The sequence below is a fragment of the Pleuronectes platessa genome, chromosome 5, assembly GCF_947347685.1.
Source record: "Pleuronectes platessa chromosome 5, fPlePla1.1, whole genome shotgun sequence".
Classification (NCBI taxonomy): Eukaryota; Metazoa; Chordata; class Actinopteri; order Pleuronectiformes; family Pleuronectidae; genus Pleuronectes; species Pleuronectes platessa.
In genome coordinates, this window is record NC_070630.1 from 22,316,426 (window position 1) to 22,343,198 (window position 26,773).

The window sequence follows — 26,773 nt, forward strand, 5'->3', positions numbered from 1 at the left end:
TTCAGTTGATCAGATTTGAGTTTAATCTCTTACCTGTATTCCTGTATCTGAAGTGCTTTTATAGTTTTTTACAACTATCAGGTGAGAGAGACTTGAAGTTTGAGATCAGGATTAACCTTCAGACCTTAAGGTTCCTGATCAAGACAGTTAGGTGCAGGCTTATAGGTCGAGTGGTTATAGGGTTATGAAGATCAGCCGTTCAAGGGATTATAACCTTGAGATGCTATTTAAGTGGGTTTAGGGTGCAAGGCTGCAGGGCCAGTATGGCCTCATGTCTTTTGGTTGGATGTTGTCTTGAGAAATTACATTAAATAGTCATGCCAAAGTTTTAGTTCCATATCAGTAAGGCTTTTTGCACATTTGAAATGTTCAAACTGAACAAAATAAATTCCAAAATATTTAAATGCATTCAGTGATGGATGTAGACGCAAGAATGGAAAGTTAAATTTAATTTTCTCTTCCTCAGGATTTTTGGACAAGAACAACGACCTGCTCTTCAGGAACTTAAAAGAGGTGAGTCTGAGTTTAGAATGAACAGGAAGATAACTTCATGAGGGGAGTTGATATGATGGGATGCAGCATTGGCTCATGTGAACTGCAAAGGTTATTTTACTTTGACAGAGTGATGCCGGTGATGGAAAGTTGTGATTTACGGTTAAATGTCCTTTGTGTGCGTCTGCAGGTCATGTGTATGTCAGAGAACAAGATCCTGAACCAGTGCTTCAACAGGGAGGAGCTGAGTGACAAGAAACGTCCTGATACAGTGAGATACCTTATTATTTGTGTGTGTGTGTCCTGAGCTCTTCACTCTTATGAATCACACTCTCATGTGTACCAGCGGTCTTTCCCACAGATAAACAAACAGTTGTGTGTTTCCCTCTCCAGTGTTGAGTGGGGGGGGTCTGACGGGGATTCTCTGCAGCCTCCCACTCACTGAGGAATGCCCTGACACTAAATGCCCTTCACATACACACACATACACACTCGCGTTGACACACACACACAGTTGGAACAGGGTGCTGTCACAGCCTGGTAAGACAGTAGTCCCAGGCGTCCACACTGGGCCCAGTGTTCAGTCTCTACTGGACTGTCACAGTCACATCAGCCACTCCTCTGTTTACGTAGCTCTTCTTAGGTCATCAGCTCTGTCTGCAGGCCACCACATTCATCCACGGCTCACCTCTTCACTTTCTGCTCTCCATCGAGTCCCTCACTTCCTGACTTGTGTCCTTCGCAGCCCTCTTACCTCCTTCTCCATCACTTCCTAAACAGCTTCTGTCTGTCTGTGTCTGCCCTTCCAGGCAGCCACCCAGTTCAAAGCAAGCCTGGCGAAACTCATGGAGATCCTCATGTCCAAGGAGCCGTCGTACGTGCGCTGCATCAAGCCCAATGACTCCAAGCAAGCAGGTACAAAGTCTTGTGTTGTTGTTTTTTGCTGAGTCTAGTTTAGAATAGGAATGATGAAATGCATAGACAGCTACAGTACCACATATTGTGATATGAGGTTATTAGGTGTGAAGTAGCTAAATTACATAAATTATATAAATACTGTAATTTAAATCGGAGACCAAAATCCTGGTCAGCTCATCATCATTCAGTCATTGTGTGTGTTTCAAATTTTTTTGCATTCAGATTGTTCACGTTTCTCAAGACTCTTTTATTAGAACTCAATTATTTTCACTTTTTCACAATGGAGGGAAACTTTTCAGCACTAACTATAATATTGCTCGGTATAAGAGACTGGACATTGTTTGAGAGGAGATTGTTTTTTTTTGTAGAACGATGTATTAGAATATGGAGCTTTCTAGAATTTTCCACTGAACCATGGTTTGACTTTCCCTCATATTTTCCAAATATTGTTTTCATGTTAAAATATTTTGCTTTAAAAATATTTTTTTTTATGTTGGACATTCTGAAAAACGATTTTTTGACTCAAACTTGTTAATTGAGTACAGAAGCAAAGGGGCCCAAAACAACATAACCTCTTGAAATATTAGATTTTTGTATTTAATTGAATATTGAGTAGTTTCAAATAATATTTATCATTAAACACACCAAAGGTTTACAGCAGTTTGTTGCCACTTTTATGTAACAGTTCCTGTAAACAGAATAGAAGCAGCTTAGCAGCTTCAGCAACCTGATAATTCCCCTGATATTTTCCTGATAATCGTGAGCTTTCACTAATTCCAACCCAAACAGTTTGTTTTCAGCTGCATCAGAGGCCACAGTGTGACTCTCCGTGTGGTCGTCAGTATATTGACCCGGCCTTTGTTTCTCTCCACAGTCGGCCTTTTGTCCATTTCACACAGTTTCTCTGTCCCTCGTCACTCCTACTCCTGCTGTTTAGCATTTACTGGTTTTCTCTGGTTCATTTTGTCCATCAAGATGTTACATTTCTCTCCCTCTCCTCCCTGTGCCCAGTTCGATTTGATGAGGTGCTGATCCGTCACCAGGTCAAGTACCTGGGACTGATGGAGAATCTGAGGGTGAGGAGAGCCGGCTTCGCTTACAGACGCCGCTACGAGGTCTTCCTACAGAGGTGATCAGACACTTTCACTTTTTCTACTAGTGTGGCACAATCACATGTCAGCACTTGACACTTATTTTACCACAGTTTACATTCAAAAACAGAGTAGCCACACTTTCATGTGCTTTTGGTAGACAACAAATATCAGCTCCTAATTTAGTCAAATTCTTCAGATCAGGAGTACAATACAAAAGCTAAAGGAGACGGTAACTAGGGACTATACAGCTGTTTCAGAAAAATACCTTTAACCATAATCAGTTTCGACGATAATGATTCTCTCTCCATCGATTAATTGGTTTAAATATCTCTTGTCTAAACCTGAGCCTTTCCGTTCCCAGGCTTTTAAACTAGCTCATCCTGCCACTTCTTGTTATAACGTGATGTTTAAGTGACTTTTATGCTTTATTCCTAAACCAGTTTAACTTTTGACTGTGTCCTGTTTCATATGTGTGTGAAGGTATAAGTCCCTGTGTCCAGACACGTGGCCTACCTGGCAGGGCAAGCAGTCCGACGGAGTGGCCACACTGGTCAAGCACCTGGGATACAAGCCGGAGGAGTACAAACTGGGCAGGTCTGTAACAAACACACAAACACACATACACACACACACAGAGATAACGATATTCATATAAGTTAAATAGCAAAAAAAAGGTTTACTCCTTAAAACCTTTCCCCTTCATGATTTTGACATCCTCTTTCTGCTCTTTCTTGAAGGAAACCGATGTAGCCATGTTTTTCAAACACAATTAAATGAATATGTTTTCTTTTTTTCAGATCCAAAATCTTCATCCGTTTCCCAAAGACCTTGTTTTCCACAGAGGAGGCACTAGAGACCAGGAAACACAGTATTGGTAAGAGCCAGTGAGTCATGACATGGCTGTCCACCTAACAGCTCTTGTATCAGAGAGTTTAACTGTTCCTCCCGTCGCTCCCTGTCTCCTCACAGCCACCAAGCTACAGGCAGGATGGAGAGGCTACAGTCAGAGGTCCAAATACCAAAAGCTCCGAACTGCAGGTGAAGAAAACCACTAATTACTCGTATCTTCACTGAGATCACGCTGTTATTTAACAACTACTGAATATCAAAGATGTGGTCGTAGTATTTGTTTGGGAGCTGAAATGTATTCGATGTGTCTTGCAGCTATTTCCATTCAGGCATGGTGGAGGGGGATCCTGGCCAGGAGGAGGGCCATCCGCAGGCGTCAGGCTGCTGATACTATCCGCAGGTACAGACCATACAGGAACAGTCTGATTCACTGTGTGATAAGTACACTTTCAACAACAAGTGAATGGATTCATTCACTAGATGCCATCAGACCATGTTTAGTCTAGATAGTGTGAGTGTGCGTGTGCGTGTCTCTTTTTTTTAAAGAATATATTTATACTGTCCCTCATCTGACCCTCAGGTTCATCAAGGGCTTCATCTACCGCCACAAGGACCGCTGTCCAGAGAACGAGTATTTCCTGGATTATGTTCGCTACTCGTTCCTCATGAAACTGCACAGGAACCTGCCCAAGAACGTCCTGGACAAGAGCTGGCCGACACCTCCAGCTGCCCTCACCGAGGTACAGGAATACAAGATATGGATTATGGAGAAAAAATATATGAACCAGAAACTCAGATTAGGAATTGATCAAGGACCCTTTCAATGCGAAAATCTATTGTGTGCAAAATATTTAAAAAAACATGATTTCCTCCTATATTCTGATTAAATTAGAAAGTGAGAATAGTGTGTATCAATGGGAAATCTGATCCTAGTTGTCTCCATTATGATCCCACTCACATACAGCACTACCCTCTGTCCGTCCTTGTCTTTAGGCATCAGAGCATTTGCGTAAACTGAGCATGCAGAACATGGTGTGGAGCTACTGCAAGAAGATCAGTCCTGAGTGGAAACACCAGGTAACTATTGCCCAATCACCAGTCATGTCCCGCTCTGTGTGATCTGATATCTGTTTGCTGCTTCCTTCACTTCCATCACTGACACCAACTCTGTGTGAACAGCTGGAGCAGAAGATGATCGCCAGCGAGATCTTCAAGGACAAGAAGGACAACTACCCACAGAGTGTGCCCAAACTGTTTGTCAGCACAAGACTCAGTAAGATTCAGATGTTTTTGAGAAACCTCACATACTTTATAGCTTGCACCATGAAACTGATTGTAGCAGCATGTTTCCTCTGGTTCAGATGGAGAGGACCTCAACCCCAAGGTGCTGCAAGCTCTGGGCACCGAGAAGATGAAGGTCTGTAGAGAAATGTTTTCAAACAAACAGCAGCTTATAAACCGTCTGTGACTTTTCTAAACCATCAGTGTGTGGACTTCTGTTCCCAGTACGCAGTGCCAGTCACCAAGTACGACAGGAAAGGCTACAAAGCCCGACCCCGCCAGCTGCTCCTCACCAGCAGCAGCGCCGTTATCGTAGAGGAAACCAAACTCAAGCAGCGCATCGACTACGGAGATCTGAAAGGTCAGAGGTCAATTAGACAGAGTCATCATTTGTTAAGGGGGATGTATTTTTTATGGATGTGGATTGTGTTGAGCTCATTAGAGCTTTAAACTGTCCTTCCCCTGCAGGCATCTCAGTCAGCTCCCTCAGCGACGGCTTGTTTGTTCTGCACGTGCCCAGTGACGACAACAAACAGAAGGTAAAGCCAAGGATGGGTCATAAATTCAACATGAACGCCACCGCTACAGAGCCTCAGCAGATCTTAGCCTGTATGAATGCATGGGTTTTCACCGTGGGTCTGTTCTATGGTCTTCTTTCCAGGGAGATGTAGTTCTGCAGAGTGACCATGTAATTGAGACCTTGACCAAGATCGCAATCTGTTCCGACAAGATCCACAGCATCAATATCAACCAGGGCAGGTGAGAGGCCGAGCACAACCATGGAGATCCACTTTATGAATGGATGACGTGTAACATTACCACAAGATTCTTTAAAAAGAGCTTTAACCTGTTTTTCTCTGTGTTCCAACACAATGCTACTCACTGCCGCAGTCTAGTATTCCTAACAGATACATATTCCCTCTTACACATTGTAGTCTTTAGGAAGTGGTTAAAGCAGAGACACCAGTTAATGTCTCTAACTGTTCTTCTATTTCTTCTCCAGTATAAAGTTGACATTGGCTCAGGGGAAAGAAGGGATCATAGACTTCACACCTGGATCAGAACTACTGGTTGCCAAGGCCAAGAATGGACACTTGTCTGTGGTGAGTGGGTTTAATCATCCTCAGGTTAATTCAGACAGATTATAAGGGTGGATCAGGTGACCACAGAAAATATGAAATTTGCATCTAGTAGCAACAAACCTACAAAGAAATATCACCGGACTCTTCAGTGTTTTGGTTTCAGGGCCTGCAGACTCTGCTAGTTAAAAAAAAAACACAATGTTCACCACCTCCCTAGTATCAAACAGCAGACAGACAAAGTTAGCAACTAGCTAGTCAACATAGAGTTTCCGTCAGGAGCTGAAACTGACATGGTAACATATTAACCAATAATACTTGTCAAAGCCCCAGATAAAATTAAATGTTAAATATATTTCTAGCACATAAAATATTCTTTACTGAACATTGATTAAAGTTCAAGCGCTTGAAAGAGTCATTAGATACATATTTTGTATTTCTTTGTTAGGACAATACGTTTTGCGCATCCCGTTCTGTGATACAATCTAAAAAAAAAAATAGGGCTATAACTGAGTTTTTTTTCACTTCTTATTATTAAGTTTAACAATCAAAAGTTCAGTATGTATCTGAGAAATTTCTCAGTCATTGCCCTCTTAAAATATAAAAATATAACCAAAAATTGAATTTTAAGTGTTTTATTTTGTGATTACAGCTCATTGAACTGGACCGAGGCGTATTAAGATTTAGTTAGTGTAGCTTTTATATCTTTTGACAGTTTTGTTGACCAGAAAATAACAACAACTTACTCCACGACCTCATCGGTCGAGACATCATTGTTACATGTGACCGGATGCATATTCTTACTGAAGTTATTATTATGATTGATATTATTATTATTAGGATGTGACTGGCTTTTTACATCTGTCCTGAAACTAAAGTTACTATGTTGACCTCTGACATGACATTTGTCTCCTTTGAATCTCTTCCAGACGGCTCCCAGACTCAACTCTAGATGATGGCCACTCTGAGCGCACATGCACATGCACACACGCACTCACCTCCATACCATACTCCAATCACACGACTGCAGACCCCGCTCTGCATAAGCCAATCAAATGCCAGCTCTCTCTGCAAAGGTGGCATATGCTTCCAATTAAAAAAAGAAGAAAAAAAATCCAGCAAAACTAATTGATATATTTATGTTTATATATTATATTTTTGGGATTAATACTGTTGCTGTTTGAATATTCTGATTTTATATATGAGGCCAAGGAATAACAAATATTTTGGTGCATTTTTCTTGCACCATTTGTGTTTATTGTGATTTATTTTGGGAACATGACCAAGAGAACGATGAGGGATGAGTCCGGATTTGAGACAACGATAAGAAGTCGATTGTTGTCGATGAAAATCAGGGTTGGATGTTGCTTGTTGCCTTGTTTTCTTTATTTTTTTCTGTTTACTTTCCTGCTTGACTAGAAGACGTGATCGTCTTGCTGACCCTTCTTTTCTTTTCTTTACTTATTGAGGCATGAAGGTGTGTAGAGCAAAGCTGAAAGTGTGTAGGAAATCTGTGGAGAGCTTCTGGGACAAGGAGGATTTCAATCAAATGGTGACACACAAAAACACAAAAAAGGGCCGGTAGTGTCAGACTCAATCAAAACAAATAGCTATATATATATACTACTGAATAGATTTTACACACCTGTATTTGTAAGGTAGGAAGCTGAACGATTCACTACATGAAATAATGAGAGTTGCAGTGACAACGTTGCAGAAACGAACAAAGCAAGTGAAGAAGTGTGAGTGGAATGTGAGAAGAAAGAATGCAGCTGTGGTTTTTGCCTCATCACCAGGTCCTCGTACCTTTGTCCTTGACTAATGTACTCCAAATGGGTTCGGTCAAGAGCTGATCATTAATGGAAAGACTGACACTCCACGCAAGAGTGAGTGGAGCTGGGGGTGGAGAGAAAGATGTCTGACTGATGTCTGAACCTTGTTCAGAGCCCCCCATCATCTCTTTCTTTAGTTTCCTGCTTTGTGTGTCTGGACCTGAACTGACCTTTTTCTCAGCTTCTGCGGCTCTATGACGACCGTTGTCATGGCTACCTCTGACTAGGCTCTGACCAAAGTTATTAAATTTCTTTTGTCATTTAAGTGGATCCATAATTTTTCTTTTTCTTTTCTTCTTCTTTACAATTGTTTGCCAATGAAAGCGTGTTGAGATCCATAACGTGAGACTAAAGTTCGATTTGAAGTCATATTAAATCTAGAATTAGCAAAGAATGCTAGCAAAGACCAAAAACTATATCTTTTTTTTAGGTTAAAGCTGCTGACAGCTGTGTGCGTAAATATTCTACATCTCTAAATGTGAACTTTTTAAAAGGAATGGTTTAACATTTTGGTTAAGACACTTGTTGATTTTCTTTTTGAGATTTTTCCAGTAGATTACCACTCGCGTGTATTTGCAAGTTTAAAGATCCAGGTGGGAGATGCTAGCTCGCCTCAGCATTAGGAGATAGCTTCAGGGCTAGGAGCTATCATAGGTGTTAGGAGCTAGCTTAGGAACTGGGCGCTAGCTTAGCTTTGAGATAAAGAACTTGTTTGGCTTTGTCCAAAGGTTAAAAAAGACAACTACGTTTTGGTTTTAATACACACTAAATACATATATAATATATTTTGTTTGTTTATATAACAAAAAGCCATAATGTAATTAGAAGATATCAATTAATGAGGATAAGTGTTGCTGTTAAGGAAAGTTTATTCACTGTTTCCCCTTTTTTTGCCTTTATGCTAACACCAGCTAAACATCTCGTGGATGTAGATTCCTATTGGGCACAAAGACGTGGAAATCGTTGTATTTTCACACAACTTTGATCCATTCAGGGCAAAAGAACACTAAAAATTTTAATTAAATTAAATACAACACATGACAACAGTGAAATATTTACAACATAGAAAACCTGATATGAGGTTAAGAGCCTCTAACAGACCAGTTCTACTATCGATATGTCTTTCTCCAAACCTGACTCTGACCCTTGGGCCCATCCTCAGACCTACAGGTGAGACCACAGCCTGGCAGTGAAGAAGTGGTTCTTTGAGAGGAGCTCCTAAATGTTTCTTTATTTTCCGACCTAATTTGTCGACATTTTTTCTTGGAGCGGCTTCTGGGTGGCGAGGCAGGTGCAATATGCCGAGGCAGGACTGTGCTACCACACTTAACCTATACTAGCCAAAGACCCTGTTGATTTATACTGATTCTGTGTATGATTTATATGATAATATTATGGATGTTGTGTTTTATTTTGTATTTCAGGATGGTTTGTACAGTTTGTGTTCTGTGTCATAAATGAGAGATTCAAGCCGAGCGAGGTTTGATGATGTGAAACATTTGGAGAGAAGAAGCTTCTAGTATTGTTTTGTTGACATGTTCACGTGCCTTGTGGGATAGCAATACGACAGATGTGTGTGGAAATAAAAGAAATATACCTCCTGGACAGAGTTGAGTCGTCTGCTGGAGACGGCCGTCCGGCTCTTTCTAAAAGTTTCCCAGCAGCCCCTGCAGGTTGCTGCCTCTGTGTGTATAAGCTTTATTCAAACCAAACCCAAAGTTTGTCTGTTGATTTACAGTTGCACTCCTATTTTCGAACCTGACTTTCTGTATGCACCAAACCATTGTATAATTACAGCACACTAAAAATAAGATACTACAGATTGAAAAAATAAATTTCAGAAGTAAAAACAAACTGATGAATGGCTGCTGGCTCTTTATTGCTTTTTTTGGGCCTCCTGTGTGGGTCTCAGTGTTGCTTGTTAGTAAGGACAAGATTTCTTGACACATGCTCAGATAAATGTATAATTTCAATCTAATTATAAGAATAGCTGTAAAGCTCTTGAGTGTAGGAACCTCAGAACCCGAAGGACTTATAACTGAGAAGATGGTGACACCAACTTATCGTCATCTAACATCAAAAGAGAAAGCAAGAAAGTTTGAAAGGTGGCTACAAGGACACCATCCGCTGATGGATTAGGAGACATTTTCAATCTTTTCTTAGATATTTTAGAGTATAATTTATGGGTTTTGATGGGGAAAATTATCAGCATGCTAGGGGCCTAATATCCATGAACCTTTACATTTGGTTGCAGATCCAAATAAAAGTCTGGATCTATAATATTAAATGGTGTTTCATAAGGGGACTGATGGGCCTTGGCAAAAGGATGAACTCTAATGACTCCTTTTATTGTTTCATGTATTTTTATTGTAATTTTTAGACACAGGAGATCTCAAAACACATGCACAAACATTAAATATAATATGAGCGGCCAGCAGGCGGCGCCTTTGGTCTGAATTCCTCCCCCAGTGGTTTTTAGTTTGCAGCTGGTTTTTCCACTGGACCATATGAATCCCCCCTCATGTACTTCTAGGAATTACATGTCTTGCATGAAGTTCGCAGTATACGGTGAATCCGGTCACGTGCATGGTTGGAGGTTTTATAGCACATATGTGTAGTGTAGGTGTGGCAGCTGGTTTCGAATATACCCTATACATTCTGAAAACAAGTAGTGGTTCAAGTGGAGTTTCTTCATTTCACTGTCAAACTAGAACAAAAGAACTCCCTGTCTTTGAGATTTTCAATCCAGATTCTCTTGTTCACGTGTGGTTCGAAGCAGAGTGGAATTCTTTGAGAACAGAGGATGGATCAGTTGCTCCAATAATTGTTTTATTATAGTTGTTTTATACAACTATTTCAGGCTCATATTCACTGTGTATCACTGTATATTACTTTTTTGGATCAAATTGCTTTTAAGTTAGCTAAAGTTTTAAGTCTTTCTTGCTACATTTTTTTTATGTAATAGCTTCATTATTCAATCCATTTTTCTGTTGTTACATTCAATACATTGTTTATTTTCTAAACAAAAACCATTTGCTCCCGTGATGACCAGCTGCCTGTGTCCTCACCCTTTGCTGAACTGCTTTCTCAACGGTGTGCTTTTCGTGTTCTTTCTTGGTATTGAGAAACAACACGCATGTAGAATATTGGAAGCGCTGTGATTGGCTGCGGCTGGTCTCTAGCTCAGCCACGGACCAATAGGGAGGCGCTGGTGTTTGTGCGCCGCTTCTCTTCGCTGCTATAAAGTCCAGCAGCAATGAGGAATGTGGTTAGAAATAAGAAGACTTAGAGAAATCACGGAGAGACGTGTCTCTGGGTGCGAGCTGCCTGAGCCGCTCTGTGTGTCTGCCATCGAGGGACATCCTGCTCAGGGATCTGACTGAGGCCGGAGCCGCTGCTGCTGCCCCTGAATCCGCACTCACAGGTAGGGAGGGAGGGAGGATGCTCCGCTGCTGCTGCTGCTGGAGGTGGAGGTGGAGAGGTGGGACAGGAGGGAGGCTGAGTCATGAATGTGGCGGAGAAGCAGTCACCATCTCCCTGGGTCACAGTCACTGCATCTCGTCCTGATCCCGCTGTCTCTCTTTGTCTGCAACAGCCTGCGACCAACTTCACACATACTGCGGTGTGTTTGCACAAAGTCCCGATCGTACGTGTGTGTGTGATCAGATCAGATGTGTCACACTTGTCTGATCACTTATTTATCCCCACACATGACGGCAGCTGAGTCCAGTGTGGATCAGCTGCTGCTCCTGTGGGGAAGTTGGGTTTTGATCATAGACTGTATATATAAGGTTTTGATTCGTGGATTGTAAAAACATCCATGAAATAAAGCAGAGGGACAGAGGAGGTTTTTTGTTGTCAGTGTGTGTCTTTGTCTCAGCAGCGGGTCGGTGATTCCCCGACTGTTGTTGATGCTGAACAGCTGAGCGCCACTTGCGGAGCTGTGTGTGAAGCAGCTGTGATACAAAACAGCTATAATCCTGGAAACGAGGGGCTTCGACTTCAAAATAAAAGCAGCCACAAATCATTTTTGTCAGTACGTGAGTGTAGTGTCCCGGGGTTAATATTGTATCAGCGGTGAAAGATGTATTCAAACATTCAGTAAAGTACAAATAAATTCACAAAAATATACTAAGTTAGAACAAAGTGGCAACAAATAAGAGAAAACTATATCAACACTTAATTAAATACAAAGCACAATACACCTCATAGAACAGCTCCAGCGGCAAACAACAGGCAAACTTTGTGGCCTGGTGAGGCAGATGCAGCTGCATATGGTATATGAGCCGCACACTGTCTTGCAAAATAGGTAACTGGTAATGAAATTCACTCCTGAGAAGTCACAGCGAGGTTCAGAGTTTAGAGTAGAAAGTAAAGAGTTAATACATTTACACTTAGAGATTTGATTTAAATACACTTCCTTTGGCACTCTGTTTTCAGACCAACTATGTGTCAACTGAGAGTTAAATATAAGAGTTTTGACTCCAGAGTGTAATCAACTCAACGTTTGCTCAACACCGAACGTATAACTCTCACACTGATGGACAGATACATTAAAAAGGTATTAAGTACAGTATCTTAGTCAATGTACTTTGTTATGTCCCACATCCGTTCGATTTTTTTCAGTGACTATAATCGCTACCTGTCAATACATATATCATTACTATTGCCATGGCTTCTACCTTCCTCTCTTTTAGAAGTTTTCTTGTGTATAAATGGTTAAACATTGATTCTCCTCTCCATTTAGGTCAGTCGTTTCTTGTCTAATAAAGTGGTAGATATAACATTTTGGAAGTTTTTGGTGATGGTTTGGCGCAGATGATGTAGCACCTTGTTTAGCCCTAAGGCTATGTAATTTGTGAATATGGACTTTACAAATACAATTTGACTGATGATTGAACGATCAATAATCTTTTTTGTTGTGATTGCATTTATGTAAAGTTAGTAAAGGCTCAATATTAGCTTAGAAGTCTATTCTCACTTACAAAACAGTGCAGTGCAATCCCTCCAATCCACTTTTATTTTGAAATGAGTCACCGGAACAGCTGCGTGTTGCTCTCGCTGACTTATCGCCGTGACAGGGAGGAGGATGGAGACGCAAATTGTGTTGGGGGGGTTGATGATGAGGAGGTGATTTCAGTCCAGTTCAGACCAGTTTCAGCTCTGCTCTTCATTCACCGCAATATAGTTGTTATTCTTATTGTTCTCAGTGTGATGATGATGATGGTGAACAGAATGAGATCTGATTGACTGATGAGATCTGAGGAAGGAGGAGTGAGCTGCTGCAGGAAGAGTGGGTTGTCCTCTGCAGCTCTGTAACATAGGAGTGACATCAAGTTCCTGCGCTGACGAAAACAACAACAAATATCTTTCAAACAACACACACTTGTACACAGCAGCTGGAATACAATAAAATAGAAATATGGCATTAACTCCTATTCATGTCATATATTTGTGTGTAACAATTCTCACATTACGCAATACAATATCTCATAATCTATTTCCATGTTACAATTAAGTTTTTTATTTACAAAATAAATAGTGTGAATGTGTTTTTATAATTCACAAATCCTTCAAATTGCACAATACTGTTTATCAATCAATCTGATTTATACCACAGTTCTTTCTTAATTGTTGTGTATTTATATTTGTTAAACTCCAGCGTGTTGTCGCATGGGTTCGTGTGTAATTACTGCTGCAGCCTCAGTGTTAAGTAACACACACATAATAAACAACAACAAACACCACACACTCTGTATATGAGCAGAGGAGGCTGCAGCGCGAACGCTCACAACTAAACCTCGCGCCGCACTGGTTCGAACCGGCTGGAGCTCGTGCTGCCTTCACGTGCAGTGCTGTTTTTGTCAAACATAGAAACCATTTTTTTTAAAAACCACACTGTATTTACACACTCACTTGAAATGTTGTCTTAGATCTTTTCATAATATCAGAGGAAAGATCCTGCAGTTAGTCGGATCCCTTTAGTGGTTGTATCGTCCTCACCAAAGTAATGGGAGTTGCATTGGCATTATTTTATGAGTTTTTTGTTGGCGTTGACATTTGTTTTTTAATTCAATTGCGGAATTCAGTTCTACCTTATACATGGGATCCCCCCCTTACCATCCCAAAACACACTCACACACAAAAACACAGACACACACACACACACATACACGCAAAGGACATAAATGCAACATCAACCTCACGTGTAGCAGCTGCATGAGGCATGTCACCAACAGCCAATGGGGGGCGTGCTGTAAAACCCTCAAACCAATCAGATGCCTCAGTGGGCGGGGGTGTTTAATATTTATGTGGGTTTTTTGCCTCAAAGGCCTCAGCTGTTTTCTGTTTGAGTCTGTAGAGTAGACCATCATCAACATCAGGCTGAACAAAGGAGTGTATGTGGTTCAGAGCTCTAAAATGTTAAATGGATACATTCTAATGTTTGTACCTAACAAAATGCAGAAGTATGAAAACATGAGCACTACTGTTATATCTGATCACAGCCTTGTTTCTGTTCCTCTTGTCCCAGCTGCTCCAGCAGACTCCCTCACCTCCAGTCAGCACAGTGCACTGCTGCCTCCGACTCAGCTAAGATGGCTCCATCTCTGGCCATAGCTTTCTCCCGCCGCTGGTGGATGGCGGTGACGGCGGTCATAGAGAACCTGCTCTTCTCTGCCGTGCTGCTTGGTTGGGGATCCCTGCTCATCATGCTCAAGTCTGAGGGCTTCTACTCGTACTTGTGTAAAGAACAAGGTGAGTCAGCTTCACACAGGATATCACATATTAGGTTTCGGGATGATGTAACTCCAGCTGTGGAGGGGAATACTTATATTTCATTATATTTATTTGATTCTGGTAAAACCTCTCCTTTCATCAGATTTTCCTTTTCTGCTTTACACTTGTATTGGTTCTGACCCAAGTGCTGTTCACTCGCGTGACATCACTGGAGGCAGATTGTCAGACTTCCTCCAGAGCCACAAAAACCTTAATTAAGTATTTTTATCTTTCACATCTACAAAAGTAGTTTCTAACACAAACAGTCTTTGAGGTTTGAAATCAGTGCATTCAGATCTTTCAAGAAAATGATTTCATATTTATTTCATGTAATAACATTTGCTATCAGACAGTTGACTTCATGTGATTAAGTAGAGATAAATAGCATATATTCTAGTTCATTAAACTGGTTGATAGAGGCTGAAACTGTCATTGTGAGGCTGCATCCACACGATTCATTTGAAAAATCGATTAACGCCTCTACGCCTGACGTCCAAACTGCTCCAGAGGTTTAGAGCCGCTAACTCTGAAAAGTTGGTAAACACTACCGGCCCCATTTCAGTTTGAAAGGTTAGGGTTAGGGTCAGAAACACAGCATGGAGACTCAATTACAAGCGTTGCTGACTCTGTTGTCTTTGCTAGCAGCTGTTGTGCAGTTAATTAATTTACGAATACAATTGTTTACAGGAGACAAGATATTATTTAAGCATTCAGTGTCCAGCAGCACATTCATGCCTTCCTGTCTACACCAGCACATGCATGCCCAGTGAACTTGACAAGGGCATCACATGATATATGTTTTCAGGTATGTTATTATGCACAGGGATTAAAACGGATACCGACCAAAAACACATTTGTGAACAGAGAGTTAGTTTGAAAACAGCATCATCAAACCAAAACAGTGGTGTTGCTGTAGCCTTATTCATCACATGCCACATGAACACCACTCCTTTTAGTGCCGTTGCTACTAACAGCAGGACGTTTGTCATGCAAAGAGGCTGCATGTAGCTCATCTCAGGAGCAATCAGGCCTGTTAGCTGAGTTTTGTATGGGATGCTAATTGACTGATAGTGCTTGTCGACGCCCTGGGTGTCCTTTCAGCAGATTGATGTAACACTCAGGATTATTACACTGTGAGTGGGTGTGGTGAGATTAAGGAGATTGAAAGACACACAAATAAGTGGTTCTCTAAAAAAAAATGTGCGTAGGTATTTCTTTAAAACCCTCCTGCATATTCTGCAGCTCTTACTAACTTTGCTGAGGTGTTATTTCCTCTGTGACCTTGAAAGAATCAGCTGCTTGTGTATGAGCTAACACAGTGGATTCACATTGATCCAACAATGGGGAGATCCTTTAGGAAAACAAGTCAATAAGCCAGCGGCTGGAGGACTGGATGCAAGATTGAAAAGCAGCTGTGAAGTGCTGCTGCACAACGAGTGAAGAGGACAATCTGTTTAGTGTGGTTGTCCTTGACTCTCTGTGATCACAGGTTTTGCGTAGAGCTGGTGCACTCACCGGCTCATTATTAGTTTGTGTAGTTTTCTGTCAGAGTATCACTTCAGATTGGGCAAAAGCTAAGTCAATTGAGGACATTTGCTTCCTCCAGAGAGTGATGTGGTAGCAAATCCTGTAAAAAACAACAACAACAACATAGTAAAAGCCCACTTCATCATCACCAGTGGGTGTTTGGGTCGTCTTCATTGCCAGGAGCGGAAGGATGGGTGAACGAGACCATTCATCCATTCTCCACAGTGAAGACTGCTTTTCCGTGTCTTTGATCCTCTCATCGTCTCGGTCTGTGTTTTCCCTCTGTCGGTCTCAGAGGAGCTGCGATCAAAGCCCTGCAGGGTTCATTTGTGCATTTGCTGGTGGTTTGATCGCTCTCACAGATTCATTAGATCTATCACATGACATCATCTGAGGACACCGCCTCCATTGGGACTATATTTCCAGTGCGCAAAACATTACTGTAGGGCTATGGGAAGTCTGTCTCACTGATTATTTTCTCACTTGTGGTCTTTCAGGAGGAAAGACCACAAACAAGGATGCACTGTTGGTTCTCTGAAGGCAGCCTGTGGATCTGATTGGAATAGGTTCAGATATCTCTTTAGAGAAGACAGAGACGTCTGCAGACGTGAATTCTGAGCAGGACAATGGAAAATGTCCAGGCGTTCAGGCGAGGGGTGGCGCCTGGAAGAGCAAGCAGGGGACAGGACATGACTTGATGCAAGACATAACATGTGTTTTTATTTACAGCCCCAGTTCCTGTGTTTATCACCAATAGCTCTCAAATCTTGTCTCTCCAAGTTGACACCTTGGAGACACCGTCTTCTAAAAATAGAAAAACAAACTTAAACAGTGTAGTCAAGTTTACATTGTGCAGAAGTTGGTAGAAATGTGAGGCGTGTCCAATTTTATTCTAAGAAGAGATCAGTTCATATTTGTCATTATTCCATCTTTAGAAGATACCCAGATTTAAAACAGTTATTGGTGGCTGTTAAGAAATGTCCCACTGTAATGTGAGTGATGAGGGACAGCATTTAACATTAAAATGTGAAGCTGTCAGAAAGGCATATTTGAAAGTTCCTCTTATTAAAGATTTTTTGGTCCAGATTAAGTTTTTTATATACCCTTTAACATGCATTGTCTGAATGCTCTGCGAGTTTAAACAAGGGAACAATGTGACACACAGTGCAGGTCAGGCCCAATGCATGCTGGTAGTGTATGAAGGTTAGTGAGTTCTTTGTTCCCCTTTATTGAGGCTTTGTTGCCTCTACATGCAAGTTAACAGCACGACAAAAGGGAAGACAATATAGTAAATGATTCATCTAGAATGGTAGTCGATAACAATAAAGAAAGTGGGTGAAGATGACATAAAAGATTAGAGATGTGTTGTTCAACCACAACTGTCAAATGGGGCTTCATTGCTCCTTTATCTTTGATTCTCAAAGTGTGTGGAGCCTCCACGGGAGCCTCTCACCAAACATTATTATATACACAGAAAAACCATGCTGCATTTATGGTTTCTCACGCTTAATAAAGTTACTTCTTTTAATTAATATCCATCTGTACATGAAAAGTACTTATTAACTTACTAAAAGAGTAAATTAATAGGGATAATATATAATGAATTCCATGCAACATAATGATTAAAATCAATGAAGCACTACCATCCATCCTCCCTAATCACAACCTGGCACCTCACATTACCCACAATGCAACTGGACCTCTGATAGTTGGGTCTGCGTGGGCTGTGTAGCTTCAAGCAGAGCTGAGGAATGAGCTACTGTAGGTCCAGTAATATCACTGTTTTCTTACTCCAGCACAACATTTAATGCATTAACATATCTCCAGCCTCAACTAATGCTCATGACTTGACTCAGTCGTCTCCCCTCCACATTATGGTTTTTAGAACTTTTTTCCACATATGCATTACTATTTGCTAACAGCTGTAAACGGGTCTTTTTAACTCAGGGTACTGAGAAGGCATCAGGGGAGTGAGCTGGCCGGACTACCACACTTCAGCACTTTGCAAAGTCTGTGCGTTGTTTGGCTGAGGAAACAAAACACCGTCCTAGAGTGTGGCGAGGAATTCCACCAAGTGGCACGGCCCGTGATTTACAGCCAGATAACAGCCATTTCCCTGTTACCACAGAGCGGGCATATAGGCGCATAGGAGGGAGGAGAGAGTGGGTTTTTTAGACTCATAATATGGATTATTATGACTCCAGTACATACAACGTTTGAAATAGCTGCATCATTTATTTGCACATATAACGTTTCTATGTTAGTGACGCTCTCCCACAGCTTGTGGTTTCCCTGGTGGTGTGAAGTGTCACATTGTGTGTGTGTGTGTGTGTGTGTGTGTGTTTGTCTCACTCAGGAAAAAGAAAGAAAGAACCGTACATTTCCTCATCTCGCTCATTTACTGCTCTCACATCTCTCTGTGGTGCTTTCACTGAGGTGTCCCTCTTTGAAAGCTCCAGGCTAACTTTGCTCAGTCACTTGTATCTGCTCAGCAGTGTGAACCGCGTGTCCAGCATTCCTTAATGGAAGAAAACACAGTGTAGAAGATGAGAAAAAGACACACTCATTCAATGTGAGCCTCTTTCTGTGTATCCACTCATGTGTTTTTATGTTGCCTGGAGGTTTCAAGAGACTGGTTTAAACGTCTCACCATGAGTTGACCTCTTTATACAATAGTGGTTTATGTAAATAGACACGAATCACAAGCTAAATGTTATCTGATCATACATGGATGAGGTTTGTTTATTGTAGGATGCAACAGGATCACTCCCCTAAGATCTCCGGTGATGACTCTTCTGTACGTCATTATTTCTACTTCTAGATGCTGATAGTTTTGTGAGGTTATGTGGTTTAGATAGGTGAGCTAAGGGACAACTCTGAATGCAAGAAAAGAACATTGAACTGATTGACAGAAAGGCAGAGGTGAGTCTGCTAAACATCAGCTGTATAGGAGACAAGAGAAGGGAGCGGCTTGAGAAAACTGGAATTTGGTGAAACATACACACAGGAAAGCGTTTGACCTTACAGTGTTGACACAAAACACCCTCAGACAAATAGCAGGTGTACATTCATCAGGGAAGACTTTTCAAAGAAGATGAAGTCAGCCTTTACACCCTCGGGTGTGTTTGCCCCCATGTGTGTTTGTGTGCTCAGGGCTCTTACCTGTGTTGACCTAAGTTTGCTGCAGCCATTTGATTAGTCAGCAGTCAAGGCCACTGGGGGTCAGATGCTGTTACCTTCTGTTAGTCCAGCAGTCAGCACTTAGTGCTCCAATACGCCTCAAACACCAGCCGGGGGGGCCGAGTGAGCAATCCACTTATTGGCACAAAGATCTGATCTCAAAGTGCGTCTGAAATCTGTGCCCTTATTTTTGACTTTTTAGCCACAGTAAAAACTTCCATCCAGAGTGTATGGATGGAAGTTTCATAAGCAGCTTTCAAACGTTTGGCTAGACCAATCACTCTGCGGATATCTGAGAACTCCGATGTCCCAGTGACCGTCTCTGGACCTTTTTTGGAGTTTCTCCTGCCATCAGATTTCCCTTTTCTCTTCCAAACTTGTAGTGATCTGACCCAACTGATGTTGAACCGAGTGACATCATCAGAGGCAGTATGTCACCTGCAGGTTTACATTTATGGTTGATAGTGACACGTCTGGAACATTAGATTGAGTCCCACTGCATTTTTTGAACACATTCATGATCCTCACAGGATGAACTGTAAAAAGATAATCAAACAGTTTTCAAGACACTAATATTATACTCCTCCTCCTACTGGTCACAATGACGCATTTATATTAACTGGTTACATGTGAATCCAGTCAACATGGATTTATGGATGACAAATTTGAACTCCAGCAAACCTGCTCAGGAAGATTCAATAGAACCAAACAGATATTGATCAACCTTGTGGTAAAATATTTCTCATCTGCAACTGTTCTATTGATTTGCTCTATAATTAAGATGTACTTGAGTAAAATGCAGCCCAATTGAGGAGGCGACTCTCAGTGATTACAGCTCTGCATCCTCGTGTTAAATCCAACTGGTCCTTCAGCAGTCTGTTTTTAATGTTCTGCTGCTCCAGTGTCCTCACATCCCTCCGAGTATTAAGACACTGTAGTCATCTGATGTTCCCTAAGGCCACGTTACCTTTCATCTATTTACATCCTCACAGGCCACACCGGCCTGCAGTACGATGCAATTAATATATGACATAATAACTCCCTGTTGACTCTCCAAATTCTCTTCATTCTTAACCAGGAGACAGGCACCCCTCCTCCCCTTTACCTTAAGCTGGGTCAGTAAAGGCCCTATAATCAACATCACAAAGCCCTTTAAGGACAAAGGCAAAGCCGTGTTTATTAGATGCGGGAGGAACTCTAGCTGGTGTTGACAACTTGAAAAGTCTGATGACTAAGTAGTTTATAGCTCCCTCCCTCCTCCGGACATCAAACATGTGATAGCTGCCTCTGTCATTTTCCTGGCAGTTTAACGCAAAACAAGTCAAGATGAGCGAGGAGCTGTTTTCCCGCTCTCTCTCTGTCTGTCTGTCTGTTATTAGTACCAGAGGCAGCCGTCCACTGGAGCTGCTAGACAAAAATAGACTTCACATTAACCCAGTGGACTGTGTTTACCAGGGACTTAACAGGAGGCAGACTGAGTGAAACTGTTTCAGAGTTCCCCAGTACCGAGCGGGGGGTTCACTTGTGACTATTTCTGGAGGCTGTTTACTCTGTTTTGTGTTGTTTTCCCCTCCAGTGTGTTGCCTTGACCTTTAATAAGTGCGCTGGCTTTCACTCAGCAGCTCAGCTCCAACAGAGGGAGGTGTAAACCTAGACCCCTCAGGCTGAACAAGTCAACAGGTTCTTCTTTGGTGTGGTTTTCCTAATTGTCATCATAACTGTAAAAGTTGAAAAAGTTTAACGATGAAACCATTTAGAATTCTTTAATTACAGGCAAATGGTGTGCATTCAATTAAAATAGATAACCATTAGTATTATCAGCAATATATGTCGAACATCACCTGTGAAACAGTCCTGATACAGAATAGCCACTCTCATAGTGTATTTATTGGATTATTAGCATTGCTAATGCATTTTAATGTGTAAGTAATATATCTATGTTTAATCAAAACAATGCATCATATTCTCTCATATAGCTCATATGTTGTGTGGTGACTGCAGCCTTGCTACAGTCACTGTAAGGATGTAGTGAGCTACTGCCATGGTTTGAGCCAAAGGTCAGCTTTACAGTGATGATATGCACAAGAGTCTGTGAGGTCGCTTGCCAGGTGGAGGGTCTGTGCTCCGTAGAAAAACCATTAGAGCTTTTAAACAACATTTTTGCATAATAAAAAAACCCTTAGTGCACATCGGATGTGCACTATGCATGATGTGTTGACTAGATAGTATGGTATCTAATGCCTGTGAGAGTGCCCAGTTTGCAAGTGATGAAAGTATAGCATCTGACAGGTTCACATTAAAATGTGAATGTGTTAAATGTTGTTAGGTGTTAACCAGGCCAACACTTTTTAAACTAGCACCAAAAACAACATGCAACTGATGCTGATGGGAATGTTGCAAGTTTAGCAGGAGTAAATCCCAATTTGCACATGAATCTGTCATTAGGAGTCATAATTTCTCCTGTGGGAACCTTGACTGTCTGTACAAATGTCTGTGGCATTCAACTACTGTAGCTACATAACACCTCTGGATATATAATGTCACACAATGGAAATACTGGTCAACTTCGTGTTTATTAAGGCTTTAAAATACAAAAGACTACACCTCTGCATCTGGTTTCTGATGTCTTTCCCTCTCTCATTTGTTTGGATATCCAGAAAACACATCAAGCCTCATCTTCGCCAATACCTCCACCCCAGCTGAAGAGTACCTGGAAATGAATGGCTGGTCCATCTGCAAGGACCAGGACGAGATGCTGAACCTGGCCTTCACTGTGGGCTCCTTCCTGCTGTCAGCCATCACTCTGCCCATGGGAATCGTCATGGACAAATATGGCCCACGGAAACTGAGACTTCTGGGCAGGTGAGGCTGGATAAGAAAACTGTCACAATGTGTGTCAGGCAGTCGTGGTCTGTTTGGTTTGCTCATCGCCTTCCTCTTATTCTTCTGTGTGTTCTCAGTGCCTGCTTTGCCTTTTCCTGCCTCCTCATCGCCTACGGAGCCAGTGATCCCAACAGTACGTATCTTTCCTCATGTCATAGCTCACACGTGAATTAAATGGCATCATCATGTCCAATCAGCCAAGATTCCTCACACATTCCACTCAGTCATGTGCTTTTACACACGACACATAAACAGAGGCGCATGCAGTGTATTTGTGTACTCATATCCAACAGATGCAATGAGTAGGACCCGTCTTGAGTCAGCAGAGTAGCCTCATGTGACCGTGTCACTAATCCAATCTTTATTCTGCAGATCTGTCCATACTGATCTTCTTTGCTTTGGCGCTGAACGGATTTGGAGGCATGTGCATGACCTTCACTTCTCTCACGGTGAGTAACAAAACTTATGGATGATCAGCAAAAATGTTGCCAAACTGTTTCACTTCAAATAAGAAGGAACATGCTAGACAAAAATAGAAGTCAGTTACTTTCAAAAAGTAACATGTACATTTCTGTTTGCCACAAGTGACCTAGATTGAAAAGTCATTTATTAGCAGTCATCCCAATAACAAGTCGAGGAGAATACTCAAATTTAAGATACTTGTAGTTGATATCTTGTTTCAAATTAGATACAGTTGCTTGGGAAATATCCCCACAGACCGAGTATGAGATAAGGCGAGATAGATATATTACAATAAATAATAAATGAATGAAATAAGGAAAAAAAATAAGTTTAATATTAAGAGATTACGTTGCCTAGCCTTTCTCTGGTTTATTTCAATTTATATATTTACTTAAATGGAAAACACATTTCTACATGTAAATGTTCATGTGTTATCGAGGGACACATTTTCAACAGTAGCCATTTGCCAAGATTTATAGAAACCTATTTTGTTAGGACATGAGTTTGAATAAAAAAAAGCCACTTTCTGGTGTGACGAACTAATAAAGGTTCAGAAAAGGAAAGAATAACAAAATATCTCCTAGAACAGGGACAGGAAAATAAGACTGTATCCGTGTTTTTTTGGAGGAGGAAAGATAAAGGGGAAAGATGGCTGGGCAGATGAGACGACAGGGAGAAAGGGATGAGCAGTGCATTGCAGAGGAGGAGAGGATTGAGGGATGGAGAGAGCCAGTTGACAGGATGATCTCATCAGTCGGAGAAAGTGCTGCATCGAGAGAGAGAGAGAGAGAGAGAGATATTAGTAATTTATTATTTACTCCCACAATGCTAAAAAAAACCTCCTCATTACTGTTTAATCTACAAAAAGACATTTGTGTCGACATGTGGAATGTTTGTGTTATTGACAATGCAAGTCTGCAGATTTGTAATTGTTCTTTAACAGCACAATCGAGTGTTTGCTGCTACAGATTCTACCCCAAAAAATGGGTCTCATCCATGACATCAAAGATGAAGTTGAAAATGTATGTGTCGACCTTTTTAACGAGTGTTGTGTTGTGCCTCAGCAGTCTGTTATTTTATCCTAAAACGCAGTCAGAGCAGAGACAGGCTGTCACTGAAGACACAAACAGGAAGTAGCGACAGGGGAACTCAGTGTGTGTGTGTGTGCGTCCACCCCACCCATGCTTTGCAGTTTCCTTTTTCGGCTGCCAACTGGGACCCTGTCTGACTACCCCCCCGCCCTAACCGGTTTCCCAGTCTTTAGTCTCAGCCTTGTTGTTTTGGTCTGCTCAAGTGTCAGTTGCTCTAGCTCAGCAAGGCTGGACCTGCACCCAACTTCCCAACCTATGTAATGCGGCGTGTGCACACACGCAGGAGCGTGTGTCTTACTGTATGTCAGTGTGTGTCTGTGTGTTCCACTGTGTGTTGTTTTAGCTGTGGAGCACCTGAAAACACTCAGTAAGGCGAGCTCCCTGCAGGTCTCAACAAATGTTTAATTTATACCGCTGCATCAGAGTGTGTGTGTGTGTATGTGTGTGTGTGTGTGTGTGTGTGGGTGTCAGTGTGCGAGTATGTGTTGTGTGTTCTGTTGTGTTGTGTGTGACATGTTGGAGCTTTTCCTCTTCCCTGCCCTTTCCTGAGACTCTGGGTCAGGGGTTGTCACTGAGGAAAACAAGTATTTTAAGTAATCTGTAACCTTTTTCCTGAGAGGGAGGGAAAGCTCTGACACGGCATCTCAGGCAGCGTGAAGCTCCTCAGGTCAATGTGTCCCACCCAACTCGCCAAGTGTGCTCATGAGACTAGAACCAGAGAGTCCTGTGTTTCTGTCCTTCTGTTCACTGACGAGCGTACATCGGACTCGACCCCCTCTATCTTTTGTAAAACACCTCCTCTTTATCTTCCTCTGCTTCACTTCCTCATTCTCTCCTGTGGATGCACACTCAGCACTCACTGTTCCAGCGATGTGAAAACAGGGAGTGAGTTGGAGGAGGGGGAGGTGGTCTTCATGCCTCCCATTCTGAATTATGAACAGCTTCATGTTACAGAAGGGGACAGTATGCCAGTGCCCCCTGTTCCTATATATCCATACATACGCAGCACATATATCCACACCCACACCCACACATGAAGCTCCTCCTCTTGTTCTTCATCCTGGTGGCTGCACGTGCTGCAGCCCCCTCTGCTTCCTGGGTTTGGTTTCCTCGACCGAGTCTGTGCTATCTAACCAAATCTACTGTCTGTCCGAAGCCCTTTGTGTTTTATCCTCTATTACTAATACTCTGTCACTTTTCCAGCAGTTGGACTTATAACATTGTTATGCACCTTTTAGCTGATTGGCTGATCATAATCAGATTCCCTGCTTGAAACTGTAAACAATCTGGCCATCGATTCAGGTTTCAGTTTAGGAATCTAAATGCTCTGGACATTTTCTTCTTGATGAATGGGCCTCTAACTTTAATGCTTAAGGAAAAAAACTAGGAGTGATTTCTTGTGAAATTGAAAATGTATGAAGTACTCACACAGCACTTCATTCTGAGATCAGGCTGAGGGCTATTTTTTACCATGGAGGAGATGGCAGGGGGAGATGGAGAAGGGACAGTACAGGCTCTGTTTACTGCATGTGACCACATGAAATGAAGGGACCAAAGGGAGGAGAACGAGGAAAGAAGGGTTGAATGAATGTCAAAGGTCAGGAGTCGCTCTGTAATATGAGATCGGAGCGGCTGAGACACAGCAGCCGTTACTGATATCAGGCTCATGTGGATGAGGCTTCTTGTACTGTTGTGAATCTGGCGGCAGGCTGTTCCATGTGGCTGCTGCACGGATCAAATTTGTAGACACGAACGGTTGAAAACACTAGTTCAGAGACGTCTCTGCCCTTATTCCTGGTGGAAACACTCATGTTCACTGGTTTCAGACCAAAATATATATAGTTCAGTCATAAAAAAAACATAAGACCTATAATAAGAGGGAGCAAAACATGAGGTCAGGTCGATGGAGGTATGCAGTTTGTCAGCTGGTGTTTGCTAATCTCACTGCCTCGTTTATGTGCTCTGATGGATGGGAGTCCTATCCCGTGCGTCAGGACAGGACCGGTCAGAGCTGGTTCTCAGTGGTCCAGCAGCAGGCAGCTGAAGTTTCCACTTGCTGCAGCAAACGCTCTTCCTTCTTTCATGCCTCTGTTCTTTCCTCTCAGATGCCTCGGTCCCGTTTCCTCTTTTTTTTACTTCTCAAATCCCCCCCGTCTGACTTTAGGCTCAGCATGTTTTCTCGCTCCCTGCGCCTCTTTGTCACCCCCCACTTGACCTTTTCCTTAGTCCTTTCCGCACTCTTAATCAGAATCTTGACCTCAAGTGGCTTATATATGATGTGAAAAGGGCGGCGGAGCCAAAAAGTTTGAGGGATTTAATAAGAAACCAAAGTTTAGGGTGTTTGTATTGTTCCAGACTAAACCTGTTGAACATTTACATCTTATTAGTTTCATGACATGTCTCCAATGAAGAGATAAGGTTAAAAACAGTCAGAGGCTGCATGACACCCGTGCTGAGATATCATCACCAAGCAACTGTGATAATTATAAAGACGTGGGGCACAGTCTGTGCACTAATAGACATCGAGTCACCTGGATACTCTGCAAACAAAGTCCTTCATTTGAAATGTCTTTGTGTCCCAGGAGACCTTGTAATCGTTTTTTTTTTGTTATTGCAACAAATGCCAGCACACAACCCCCCCCCCCCCCCCCCCCCCCCCCCGACACCCACCCACCCCTATGCAGCCCCCGCCACCGAACCCTGATCTCTTATCTCCAGGTGACTGCTCTGAAACAAAAAATAGCCCTTCAGTGGCTGTCCAAACACCGAGCCCATCTGTGTGTGTGTACCTTGCTGCTCGGTGCATGGATACACGGCGACCACAGAGCTAACAAAGCAGCTATTGAGGAATAGAAGCAATAACAGAGTCAATGGTGGGCGTCATAGTCCTGAAGAGGTGTCTACTCACAGAACTCCTCTCTGTCTGTTCCTTCACCATTCACTTGAACAGTGATTCTGATATTTGTGATGTAATTGGTATTGAGAGGCGTGTGCAGGTTGATAGGAATGGTTAAGGCGGTATAGCAAATGTTATAGGTGAGTAAACATTTGAAATGGAATCACATGCCACACTCCAGCGTCTGAGAGACAAAGGCCATACATTGGTTTTTATGGTTACAAAATCTGCCGAAAATCTGGAGGAACATTTGGACGACACTTTACAGGGATTAGGATTATTTTAAAAACCTAAGCCATTTTCAGATATGAACCCCCGAGGATATCTGCACATTTGGTTTCAGACTTTCTCCAGAGTTTGCCTTTCACATATACTCAACTCAGCTGAAGATTCTCTGCTCAGACGCGTTCAC

General features: G+C 42.1%; 2 protein-coding genes across 7 annotated transcripts in view; both read left to right on the forward strand.

Annotated features, from left to right (window-relative positions):
• Positions 1-9,399, forward strand: part of LOC128439796 (unconventional myosin-Ic) — a 58,843-nt gene extending 49,444 nt beyond the window's left edge. For all 5 annotated transcript variants that reach the window (XM_053422209.1, XM_053422213.1, XM_053422214.1 and 2 more), the window contains 17 exons: positions 467-513; positions 683-763; positions 1,302-1,407; positions 2,422-2,539; positions 2,985-3,098; positions 3,302-3,378; positions 3,474-3,542; positions 3,669-3,753; positions 3,934-4,093; positions 4,347-4,430; positions 4,533-4,626; positions 4,715-4,770; positions 4,860-4,995; positions 5,103-5,173; positions 5,296-5,393; positions 5,638-5,737; positions 6,643-9,399. In XM_053422209.1, the coding sequence (XP_053278184.1) occupies positions 467-513; positions 683-763; positions 1,302-1,407; positions 2,422-2,539; positions 2,985-3,098; positions 3,302-3,378; positions 3,474-3,542; positions 3,669-3,753; positions 3,934-4,093; positions 4,347-4,430; positions 4,533-4,626; positions 4,715-4,770; positions 4,860-4,995; positions 5,103-5,173; positions 5,296-5,393; positions 5,638-5,737; positions 6,643-6,669 (1,523 nt within the window). In that variant the 3' untranslated portion in view covers positions 6,670-9,399. The remainder of the gene's footprint in view (positions 1-466; positions 514-682; positions 764-1,301; positions 1,408-2,421; positions 2,540-2,984; positions 3,099-3,301; positions 3,379-3,473; positions 3,543-3,668; positions 3,754-3,933; positions 4,094-4,346; positions 4,431-4,532; positions 4,627-4,714; positions 4,771-4,859; positions 4,996-5,102; positions 5,174-5,295; positions 5,394-5,637; positions 5,738-6,642) is intronic.
• Positions 9,400-10,808: 1,409 nt separating this feature from the next.
• The window catches only part of LOC128439649 (large neutral amino acids transporter small subunit 4), a 28,867-nt gene continuing 12,902 nt past the window's right edge, over positions 10,809-26,773 (forward strand). Inside the window, exons 1-5 of one of the 2 annotated variants that reach the window (XM_053422010.1) lie at positions 10,809-10,969; positions 14,078-14,301; positions 21,687-21,891; positions 21,990-22,045; positions 22,285-22,361. In XM_053422010.1, the coding sequence (XP_053277985.1) occupies positions 14,142-14,301; positions 21,687-21,891; positions 21,990-22,045; positions 22,285-22,361 (498 nt within the window). In that variant the 5' untranslated portion in view covers positions 10,809-10,969; positions 14,078-14,141. Of the gene's footprint in view, positions 10,970-13,871; positions 13,944-14,077; positions 14,302-21,686; positions 21,892-21,989; positions 22,046-22,284; positions 22,362-26,773 lie in introns of those variants that run through there. The other variant, XM_053422011.1, reaches the window with a different exon arrangement.